General features: G+C 51.3%; 1 protein-coding gene across 1 annotated transcript in view; it reads right to left on the minus strand.

Moving 5' to 3' along the window:
* The window catches only part of LOC129704630 (6-phosphofructo-2-kinase/fructose-2,6-bisphosphatase 4-like), a 56,099-nt gene that overhangs the window by 27,809 nt on the left and 15,859 nt on the right, over nt 1-12,431 (minus strand). Inside the window, 1 exon segment of the mRNA XM_055647885.1 lies at nt 10,589-10,839. Within this exon segment, the coding sequence (XP_055503860.1) occupies nt 10,589-10,598 (10 nt within the window). The 5' untranslated portion in view covers nt 10,599-10,839.

Here is a 12,431-nt window from a genome sequence, read left to right on the forward strand (position 1 = left end):
CAAGTGGCTCCCTCCGCGCAGAGCAACGGTGGAGGCGCAGCACTTGGGTTACAGTCCGACCGCACACACTCAGCCAAGCACCGAATAAGCGGGGGGGGGGGGGGAGAAGAGAGGGGGGGGGGGGGGGGGAAGAGGGGGGGAAAAGGAGGGGAAAAAAGGAGGGAGGGAAAAGAGGGAGGGGGGGAAAGAGGGAGGGGGGGGAAAAAGAGGGAGGGGGGGAAAGAGGGAGGGGGGGAAGAGGGAGGGGGGGGGGGAAAGAGGGAGGGGAAGAGGGAGGGGGGGGAAGAGGGAGGGGGGGGAAAGAGGGAGGGGGGGGAAGAGGGAGGGGAGGGGAAAGAGGGAGGGGGGGGAAGAGGGAGGGGGGGGGGAAGAGGGAGGGGGGGGAAGAGGGAGGGGGGGGGAAGAGGGAGGGGGGGGAAGGGGAAGGGGGGGGGGGGAGGGGGGGGGGGAAGGGGAGGGGGGGGGGAAGAGGGAAGGGGAAGAGAAAGGGGGGGAGAGGGAGAAACGGGGGGGGGGGAAAGAGGGAGGGGGGGGAAGAGGGAGGAGGGGGGGGGAAGAGGGAGGGGGGAAGAGGGAGGGGGGGGAGGGGGGGGAAGAGGGAGGGGGGGGGGAGAGGGAGGGGGGGGGAGGGAGGGGGGGGGGGGGGCAGGGGGGGGGGGAAAAGAGGGGGGGGGGGGAAAGGGGAGGGGGGGGGGGGAAGAGGGGGAGGGGGGAAGAGGGAGGGGAGAGGGGGAAGAGGGAGGGGGGAAGAGGGAGGGGGGGGAAGAGGGAGGGGGGGAAGAGGGAGGGGGGGGAAGAGAGGGAGGGGGGAAGAGGGAGGGGGGGGGAGAGGGAGAGGGGGGGAGGGGGGGGGGGGGGGGGGGGAAGAGGGAGGGGGGGAAGAGGGAGGGGGGGGAGGGAGGGGGGGGGGGGGGGGGAGGGGAGAGCGGAGGGGAGGTGGGGCGAGAAAAGGAGGGGGGGGGGGGGAGGGGAGAGGGGAGAGGAGGAGACAAGGGGGGGGGGGGAGAGAGGGGAGAGAGAGAGGGGGGGAGAGAGAGGGGGAGGGGGGGAGAGGGAGGGGGAGAGGGGGGAGAGAGGGAGAGAGAAAAAAGAGAGGGTGGGGAGAGGGCGAGGGGGAGAGAGAAGAGGGGAGAGGGAGGAGGGAGAGATAGGGAGAGAGGGGGGGGGAGAGGGAGGGGGGGGGAAGAGGGAGGGGGGAGGGAGGGGAGGGGAGGGGGGGGGGAGGGGGGGGGGGGGAGGGGAGGGGGGGGGGAGGGGGGGGGGGGGGGGAGGGGGAAGGGGGAAGGGGGAGGGGGGGGGGAGAGGGAGGGGGAAGGGGAGTGGAGGAGGGGGAGGAGGGAGTGGGAGCAGGTGGGGAGGGGGAAGAGGGAGGGGGGGAGGGGGGGGGGGAGAGGGAGGGGGAGGGGAGCGGGGGGGGGAGGGGAGGGGGGGGGGGGGGAGAGGGGGGGGGGGAGAGGGAGGGGGGGAGAGGGAGGGGGGGGGGAGAGGGAGGGGGGGGGGGGGGGAGGGAGAGGGGGGAGGGGGGGGAAGAGGGAGGGGGGGAGAGGGGGGGGGGGGGGGGGGGGAGGGGGAGGGGGAGGGAGGGGGGGGGGGAGAGGGGGGGGGGGGAGGGGGGGGGGAGGGGAGGGAGGGGGGGAGGGGGGGGAAGAGGGAGGGAGGAGTGGAGGGGGGGGGGGGGGGGGGGGAGGGGGAGGGAGGGGGGGGGGGAGAGAGAGGGGGGGAGGAGAGAGGAGGGGGGAAGGGAGGGAGGGGAAGGGGGGAGGGAGGAAGGGGGGGGGAAGAGGGGGGGAGGAGAGGGGGGGTGGAGAGTGGTGGAGGAGGGAGGAGGAGGAAGGAGAGGGGGGGGAGGGGGAGGCGGGAGGCGGGAGGAGAGGGGGGGAGGCGGGAGAGAGGAGGAGGGGGGGGGGGGGGGGGGGGGGGGGGGGGAACGGAGGAGGGGGGCGGAGGAGGGGGGGAGGAGGGGAAGGAAGGAGGATATGGGGAGATGGAAATGGGGAAGGGGAGGAGGAGGAGGGACGAGGCGCGGGTGGAGGAGGGGGAGTGAGAGGGCGGGGGTCGGGAGCGGGGTCGATGGGGGTGGTCGGGTGATCCGAGTGGGTGTTGTGGGGGGAGCGGGGCTCTATGGAAGGGTCGCTCTGCAGCCCTCATCTCCAGACCTACCCTTCCTTTGTGAAGTGTGCACCTCGCACAGGCCATTTTTACTCGGCACCCAGATCTTTTTGAGGGGGTTCTGGGTGAGTTCGGTGAGCGGGCTCGCCATCATATTTCCTCTCCCTGTGTTGGCCTTGCATCAAGCGGGCAGCATTGCCGCCGCCGCCCCGCACCAGCCTCCGCTTCCCGGCCCCGCTCTGCTCCCGGATCGCACCGGCTCCGCTCGCGTCTGCAGCCACCGGCTGATCACATGTCATCCCAACTACCACGCGTCCCCTAAAGCGCGGGCACTCGGGCTCCGCGGCGGTAAACACACAAGTGTCGCTAAAAACTGACAGTCAGCTGAACTTTGCAGCAATTATACTGAATGTTCAGGAAGTAGCTGCAGATGCTGGTTTACACCGAAGATAGACACAAATGCTGGAGTAATTCATCGCGACAGGCAGCATCTCTGGAGAGAAGGAGTCTGAAGTCTCGATCCGAAACAGCAACCATTCCTTCTCTCTCGAGATGCTGCCTGACCCGCTAAATTACTCCAGCACTTTGTCTGTCTCACATACTAAATGTTTCTTTTTTAATTATCCTGTATTTATTCACTGTCGGTTTAAACAGCTTTGAGGCTTATTGCGCTTTCAGTCTGATCTGTAATTACATTTGGACAGCAGCCCAGCGTGGCTGAATACGACAGTGCTCCCGTGACAGTCCTTCCCCGCTGTCTATCTGCCTGCCGGCCTGCCCACGCACCGTTCCGTTTGCAGGCTGCTCACGGACACTCGCCTGGATATTGCATCAGGTCGCTCGGCTCCACGGGCTGATCACATGCGGAGACCGTGGGACGTGGCTGCTCCACGCCACGCAGCCAATCGCCGAAAGCCGTGCCCACCCCCACCCCACAAAAGCTGCACAATAACAGGTCGCTGGGATTGACACCGAGCGTTGGAGTTACAGGCAGCATCTCTGGAGAACATGGATAGGTGACATTTCGGGTCGGCACCCTTCTTCAGTCTGAGTGTCCAGAGATGCTGCCGGACCCGCTGAGTCACTCCGGCTTTTTGTGGCTATGTGTGTGTATAGGAAGGAACTGCAGATACTGGTTTACACCGAAGGTAGGGGGTGGGGAGCACTGAGGGTGATCTGACAAAAGTGAAATGAAGAATACACAAAGGACAAATTACGAAGCGCAGGGGGTAGGTTGCCGATTGGAAGGGACATGATGAGGGGCAAATAGTGAAGTGTGAGAGGAGGGCTACACCCGTCTGCTAATCACCTCACTTGTATCCACCTATGGGTCAATGGTGCGTACTGCTTGCCAGGCACTCTCCCGCCCCACCTCTCTTCCAGCTATCTCCACATTACACCATCCGTCTGAAGAAGGGTCACGACCCGAAACCTTGACTGTCCAATCCTTGGCTGCTTGACCCCTGAGTTCCTCCAGCATCTTGTGCTCAATGCTGATATGTGTACCACCACTCTGACCTCTAGCTTAAACATAATTTTATTCCCAATTGGTTAGTTTGCCCTGGATCCCATGCGATCTAATCTTCCAGACCAGTTTATCATGTAGCATGTGTCAAAAGCCTTGTTAAAATCCCTGTAACAATAACCCTAATCATTCCTTTCCAAATGTAAGTAGATCTCATCTCTCCAATAACCTGAAAAACCCAACCCAAAATGATGAGACAAAGTACAGGAAGGAGATTCTGAACCTTGTAACCTGGTGCCAAAACAAACCTCTCCCATCCACGTCAGCAACATTGTGATTCACTTCAGGAAATTAATCAGTACACACACCCATTGTACATTGACGGCACCAATGTAGAGATGGTTACAAAATTCAAGTTGCTAGGAATAAATATCACTAGCAATTTGTTCACACCACAAGCTTCTTTAGAAAGCTCAGGAAGTTCGGCATGATCACATCTCTACCCAACTTCCACAGATGTGTCATAGAAAGCATTTTATCAGGTGCATCGCAGCATTGTTTGGGAACGGCTCCATCCAAGACCACAAGAAATTGCAGAGTTGTTGACGTAGCCCAGATCATCGTGCAGACCAACCTCCCTTCCATTGACTCCATCTCCTCTACACACTGCCTTGGCATGGCCACCAGCATAATTAAGTGCCAATCTCACCCCCGGTTACTCCCTGTTCTCCCATCAGGCAAGGGGTACAGAAATTTGAAAATGCATACCACCAGACTCAAGGACAGTTTCTTCCCAGTTGTTAACCGGCAAATGAACTGTCCTCCATCAGCTAGAGAGTGGTCCTGACCTCCCATCACTGGAGACCTTGAACTATCTTTAATCTTGGAACTAAATGTTGTAACCTTTATCTGTGCACTCTGGGTGGCTTGATTGTAATTTTCTTTGAATAACATGCAAACAAAAGCTTCTCACTGCACCTTGGTACACGTGATAATAATAAACCAAACTAAGCCTATCCACATGCTCCACTGAGTTACTCAGCAGGGCTTTTTTTGTAAACCAATTGCAGATGCTGGTTTACAAAGGACAGAAAGAGCTGGAATAGCTCAGCAGCATCAATCAGGCAGTATCTCTGGAACATGGATAGGTGCTTCCAAAAGCATACTGACCTCCAGATGGCACCAGCGGCTGCCAGCTGATTCCGGGAGAGAAGCTACCAGCCCCGACAATCTCCCACTCTTTTAACCTCTATTCTAAATCTAAATCTGTCATTATTTCTCACCTGGTATATTTCTCTTTGCGCTGCCTGTTGTACTTGTGTATGGTTGGAGTGTAGCCACGCACAGCACAATTTGACTGGAGAGCACACAAACTCTGTCTCGGTACAGATGACAATAAACCAACAGCACTGAAGCAAGGCTGTAGTTCAGAGGCTTTTCTTTGCAGCCCGACTTGTATAAAGGTGTAACATTAGCAACCCTCCAGTTTCCTGGAACCCATGACTACTGATGATACAATTATCTCTGCCAGGGCCCCAGCAATTTAAACCCCACCTTCCCACAAAGTCCTCGGATACATTTGATCAGGTACCAGAGATTTATCCACCTTTATGCATTTTAAAACCTCCAGCGGTTCTTCTTCTATAATGTGGACTTTCTTCCAGATGTAACTATTAATGACATCCAAGTTCTCTAGCATCCGCACCTTTCTCCACGGTAAGTAGATGAGAAAAGTTCATTTTACACCTAGGCTACTTCCTGTAACTCCACACATAGACAACCTTGTTGATCTTTTAGAGGCCCTATTCTCTCTAGTTACTCATTTTCCCTTAAGATACACATAGACACACCCACTACCCAAGGCATTCACTTGACCTAAGCTGCCTTTACCTGGCCCATGACTCCTTTTTCTTGACCAGGTTGTCAATATCTCTCATCACACTGGGTTCCTTGCACCTGCCAGTCATGTCTGTCACTCCAACAGGAACACACTGACCTACAGCTCCCCCTATCTCACCTGTAAAAGCCTCTCACTTGCGAGGGGACGAAGCAGGAAAGAGTGTGGGGGGAATGGAGTAGTGTGGCAGACAGTGAGATTGACTCAAATACAGACAATAAATTAGGCAGGCCCAGTGCGCAGAACAGCCAGAGGCAGGTGAGGGAGCAGGGGGGGTGGGCTGGCAGATGCAGTTGTAGTGACCGTGATGTAAGGATCCTCACAGCAAGTCAAGTGGGCTTGCAACATGGATCAGCACATGGAATGGCAAGTCACGGAACTATGGCTGAGGGAAAGGCAGCCTAATGTCCTGGGGTACAGACATATAGGGCAGGACTGGCACCTCAATGCCCATGAGTACAGACATATAGGGCAGGACTGGCAGCTCAATGCCCCGCGGTACAGACATATAGGGCAGGACTAGCAGCTCAATGTCCTGGGGCATAGATGTGACTGAGGGGGCTGCAAGAGATGGGGGAGTCACACTATTGATCAGGGAGTACATCACGGCCCCGTGTGGAGAGAACATCCAGGCTCAGTAATCCAATAGGACCACGTGGGTAGAACAGGAGTAGGAGAGGGATGATCACTGTGTTATAACTAATAGTCAGGAATTAGAGGAACAGATATGTAAACACGTTACAGAAAGGGGTAAAAGAGTTACAGTAACGGAATTACAATTTTCCTCGTATTGACCACAATTGCCTTAATGTAAGGGGTTCAAATGGGGCATAATTTGTTAAGTGCATCCAAAGCTTAAGCTTTTTCAGACAACTTTTAGTTAGTTGTACCAGAGAAATGTTGAGATTGACCTTAGGTCATGGTGGGTCAGGGGACACTTGGGGACAGTGATATAATCCTGTCAGTTTCTATTTATCTTCCTTGGATTAAGGCCATAAATTGGTGGAAGATGATCTTGACAGCACCAGGCGAGGATGGATTGGGGGAAGATGCTTGTGGGTAAAACAATATTGGACAAAGAAGAGATTTTTGGGCAGGAGCTGAGGCCGGCATGTTCCAGTGAGAGTGAAAGGGTAAATTAGCAAGATTAGGGAATTTTGGATGAAAACTATCATTGAAGGTTTGATCAGGAAACAAAAGGAAGCCCAGGACAGGTATAGGCATGTCCTTTGAGGAATAGCAAGGTGCTGAAGAATACCTAAAGTTAGGAGGGCAGAAAGAGGCCACGAAGTATCCTTGGCAGGTACGATTAAGGAGAAACAAATATAAGTCTAGAAGCAGAAAGGATAGCTTGCAAAAAGAATGTTCCATTAGGAAGAGAGCGGCAATCTATATGGGAGCCAGGGATGTGTGTGAGGTTCCTGAATGAATATGCTGGACAGACAAAAAGCTGGAGTAACTCAGTGGGTCAGACAGCATCTCTGGAGAAAGGAATAGGTGACGTTTCAGGTCGAGACCCTTCTTCAGACTGAGAGTCAGGGGAGTCCTGGTTGGAGAATCCTGGTCTGCAGTCACCAAGGGGAAGGACATGGTCTGAAATACATTGATAGTATGGAGTGCAGACAGGTAAATAAATTGCCATGGCCACGCGAGTATGGGAAATAAAAGAGATGTCTGGGTCCTGATGAGGTTTCTACACCTTGGTTAGCCACAGGTGGTGCCACACACTGAGTGGGAAGATGCAATGCTTTTTGTCAACAGGAATGGTGTGCCTAAACCCAGCTGAATCATGCCACTCAGTGGCCTGAGTTCTATACTGCAGAGGTTACGCAACCAGTAAACCGTGCTTCCCCAGTTTGACTCCAAAGTAATTCCTACATAGTATGAAGCTTGATATAACTGTAGCAAATTCTAGAGTGTTTTGACAGAGTGCGTGGAGCATTAACCAAATACAACTTTAAGAGAAAGCAAGTGAGTGCGGGAGACACAAGAGATTGTGGATGCTGGAATCCTGAACAAAATACAAAATGCAGAAGGAACTCAGCAGGTCAGGCAGCATCTGTGGAAGGAATGGACAGATGACATTTCAGGTTGGGACTCTTCTTCAGCTCTTAAGTGGGTGTAGGAATTTGGTGAAGAGGTAAAGTTTTGGCATTTAAATAAAATGATTGTTGACGCAGGCTGCAGGTTTCAAACCAAACTTAGATTTGAACCGTTTAACTAGAGTGCTTGGTTTGTATGAGAAGGTGGTGTCACTAATTTAAACTCCAGCTTAAAAACACACAACAAAGGGCAGAAGCACTTGAATCAGGATAGAAATATGATAAGTATTGCTAAAAGTGAAGAGAGGTTGCTCACATCACAATGAATGAGCCGGGCTGTACAGGTTCAACTCCTGCACTGTGGGGACTTCAGGACACTTCATGTGGACGAGGAGGGAACAAGTGGCAAGTACCTCGGCTGCTCAAACTCAGTCAGTGGTTTTGTTAATATGAGGGGCGCCTCGGGTCAATGTGGCGCATCAGGAAGATCAATGTACAGCACCCCATTGTTTGTACACCTTTTTCATCTTTTCTAATGCAATATGCTGGTGACTTCCCCTCTATCAATTCAGCGTAAAAGCTCGAACAATAGCCCATCTGTCCTCCTTAGCAGGTCTGCCTTCCTCCAGAGCAGGTCTGAACACCTTTAGAGCCTGCAGCTTTATGCCAAACATTAATCTGCTGCAGCTCCCTGTTTGCATTTTCATTGGCATGTGGCGCCAGAAGGTTTCCCGGTTATTTGTTCATAATCAGCATTCCTTCTCACCATGGTGCCCTGTTCTGGACTGTACAGAGAGCAGTGGGTGCCTGAAAGGCGCTGCTGGAGGTGGTGTTTGAGGCAGATATGTTAGTGGCATTTGAGAGAACTTTGGATAGGCACATGGATATGCAGGGAATGGAAGGATACGAGTTACAATCAAGCAGATAAGAGTTGGCACGTTATGATGTTGACATAAGGTAGCATGATGTCCAGTTCAGACATTGGATGGGAACTGGGCAGGGTGACTGGGGGGGGGGGGGGGGGGGGGAAAGAGAGAGATGGTGGGGGAAATGCATTACTTGACATTGTTGAATTGAATGTTGATAAAGGCACGTTGTAAGCTACCCAAGAGGAATATGAGGTGCTGTTCTTCCAGTTTGCATGCGGCATCACTCTGGTAATAGTGGAGGTCACGCCATTTTGCTGAACACGTGTTCTGACCGCCAAGGCCTGCTGGAGCTCCCCTTCCCATTCTAACCTTTATGTCCATGCAGCTAATGGAATGTTCTTAAAGAGCCAGTACAGCCACAATGGGCTGCATGCCCTCCTGTGAGATCATTTTACGATAGACAATAGGTGCAGGAATAGGCCATTCGGCCCTTCGAGCCAGCACCACCATTCAATGTAATCATGGCTGATCATCCACAATCAGTACCCCGTTCCTGCCTTCTCCACATATCTCCCGACTCCACTATCTTCAAGAGCTCTATCTAACTCTCTCTTGAAAGCATCCAGAGAACCGGCCTCCACCGTCTTCTGAGGCAGAGAATTCCAGACTCACAACTCTGTGTGGAAAAAGTTTTTTCCTCATCTCCGTTCTACATGGCTCCTGGTTCCTGATTACGATGGTTCCTGATAGAACAGCTGGCCCCTTAAACATAATCCCAAATCCGCCTTAACCTACCTGATCTCCCAGTTGCTCAGCACTTTACCTCCCCCTCCCATTCCCAATGTGACCTTTCTGTCCTCGGCCTCCTCCATTGTCAGAGTTGAGGCCCAGCGCAAATTGGAGGAACAGTAAATATTTTGCTTGGGTAGCTTACACCCTAGCAGTATGAACATTGACTTCTCTAACTTCAAATAGCCCTTGCTTTCCCTCTCTCTCTCTCCATCCCCCCCTCCCCTCTTCCCAGTTCTCCTACCAGCCTTACTGTCTCTGACTACTATCTCTGTCCCACCTGCTCCCCTGACATCAGTCTGAAGTAGGGTCTCGACCTGAAACGTCACCCATTCCTTCTCTCCAGAGATGCTGCCTGTCCCGCTGAGTTACTCCAGCATTTTGTCTATCTTCGATTTAAACTGGCATCTGCAGTTTCCTACATACCAAATCAAATTCAACTTGGTCCCAGAAAGACCACCGCATCAATGGATCATTATCCTCAGACTTCACAGTGGTCTTCTGAACACCGCCAGTTTATTGACTGCAGCGGAGAATGTGGGAGGATTGTTATTTTCATGAAAGACCGGGTCAGAGCCACACCTTGCAGGCAGAGGCATGAGCACTGCTTAACGCTCAGCAGTCTGGAGGTAACTGCAAAGTACTGCAAACCTGGCCTGCAAAGTACTGCAAACATGGACACAAACTGGTCACAGGTTTCATCCCAATCTCTGACTGGTTCCCAATATCTGTTGCAAATTACTGGAATACAGTGAGAGCAGTACTATTATTTGGCTACTGGGTTGCCAACATTCAAACAGTTTATAGCATTCCCTGTATCTGAAAGAAATACAATGCAGAAACAGGCCCTTCGGCCCACCAAGTCCGTGCCAACCAGCAATTACCTCGTACACTAGCACTATCCTACCCACTAGGGGCAATTTCCAATTTACAGAAGCCAATTAACCTACAAACCTGCACATCTTTGGATTGTGGGAGGAAATCGGAACACCCGGAGAAAACCCATGCAGTCACAGGGAGAACGTACAATCTCCGTACATACAGCACCTGTAGTCAGGATCGAACCCGGGTATCTGACTCTGTAAAGCAGCAACTCTACTGCTGCACCACTGTGATGCCCCATACCTAGGTGCCTACCTTGGACATAACCTTGTCTGTAACACCAGCAGAGACCATGGGGCAGAGCCATGTCCGTGGACTGCTAATCTCTATCAGTGGCATCAGCACCCAGTTTACCCCAATCCCTGTGGCAAATGACCAGAGGCAGGAGTTCTCCACCTCTGCACTCTATTTGCCCCTGGGTCACATGCAGGCAGAAGGGATCAGTTTAACTTGGCATCATGTCCAGCACAAACAACGTGGGCTGAAGGACCTGTCCAGTGCTGTACTATTCCATAGTCATAATAAAAAGACTCACCTTTCGACATATTGGCTCAATTTTGAAACTGCATCCAAGGTTCCATGTACCATGAATATTGAAACACACACATTCAGGAAAGTCAGTCGTCCGACTTGTTTTAAAGAGCTCTCCGGAAGAAATAATGTGATCTTCCTTGTCTGAGCTCGCGCTGAGTCATAATCACTTCTTCCAACCAACCGTCGTCATCTTAGTCCAAAGATGAGTGAACGAACCTGTCCATCCACTCTCTCATGATCTGATTTGTGATTCTAAAAAAGATTACAATTATAATAGTCAATTTGTGCATGTAAACTATAGAATAAACTGAAGTGAGATCTGAACTGGATTGAGGGAATTATTTTTAAATTAGAATATTATTGTGCAACAGTTGCAACTATCTGGTAAAGTAGCAGAAATATTTGTGGGTTTGGAAACAATCAATACTCATCATTCGATGAGTGGACTGTGAATAGGAAGTCTACTGAGCTGAGTAACACTTGCTCCTTAAGGACACGATTCTGCCCTCACCCGGTCATTACAGATGGACAGTACCAATTCAACAATTTTCCCACAACTCAAAATCCCCGTGTGAAAAAAAACATCAGCAAATAATTAAAAAATCACTTTTTAAAATGTATGAGAAACAATATTGTAACGTGCATGGATATACGATTAGTAAACAGATTTGTCAATGATTTTCAGGAGTTTCTTCTGCACCAACAGTTGTTGATGTAAGCTCACTGTTGTGAAAAATCAGTGCCTTATTTTAAGGGATTGAAGTCCTTTTGCTGAAACGTTGCCCTAAATTTTCACAGTGAAAGTGCATAATGAGCCTGTCCCACTTAAGCGACTTTTGAAAATCCAGCGGCGACCAGAACAAGGTACAAACCGACCATCAGCGGCACTCCAGATCTGCCCACTGCATGTGCAGGCGATTCCGGAGGCTGGGGGAGGGGGGGGCAGGATTAAAATGCAGGTTTGTATTGGTTGTCGGAGAGGTATTTGCTCGGACTACAAGTTAATGATAAAAATTTGTTTTAAGTTGCTGGTGCATTGCATCGCTGGATTGAAGTTAAACGCAACTTCAATGTCACGGATCAAAATCAACATCAAGGACTACCACATCAGGACAAAACAAAAGGTATGTCGTTTATTTAACATCTTACCTTGTTTTTTGGTGTGGTTTCATTTTAATCTGATGGTGCAAAATATGTTATTTAGGACCCCATATCGGCCGTGCCTTGCCTGCCAAAATCGCGGGGCTTAAATCATGGCAGCGGCCACATTCCGATCTATCACAATCCACTCTCAAGATAATCAAATTCATTATTTTTTTTGCACAATCATTTCATAAGAACATCTAATCTATATTTTGTGTTATTGTCTATCCATGGTCAATATTTTCATACTAAATATCTGATTGAAAACTTCCACAGTACATAGTTTCTAGATTTTAGTCAGGTTTAGTATGAAAATATTGATCATGGATAGACAATAACACAAAATATAGATAATTTAGATGTTCTTATCACATGATTGTGCAAAAAATAATGATTTTGATTATCTTGTCTTGTTTGATTATCGTTAATGGAAAAGCAAGACTGGAGGGTGGCAAATGTTGTGCCTCTTTTTAAGAAGGGCTGCAGGGAAAATGCTGGGGACTATTGGATGGTGAGCTTAACAACTGTATTGGTAAGTTGCTGGAAAGTATTCTGAGGGATAGGTTATACAGGCAAGGGCCGATTAGGGATATTCAGCATGGTTTTGTACGTGGAAGGTCGAGGGCAGAGCTGTAGATGTTGTGTACATGGATTTCAGTAAGGCATTCAACAAGGTTCCGCATGGTAGGCTGCTCTGGAAG

Source organism: Leucoraja erinacea, chromosome 16, assembly GCF_028641065.1.
Source record: "Leucoraja erinacea ecotype New England chromosome 16, Leri_hhj_1, whole genome shotgun sequence".
In the NCBI taxonomy this organism is placed as follows: Eukaryota; Metazoa; Chordata; class Chondrichthyes; order Rajiformes; family Rajidae; genus Leucoraja; species Leucoraja erinaceus.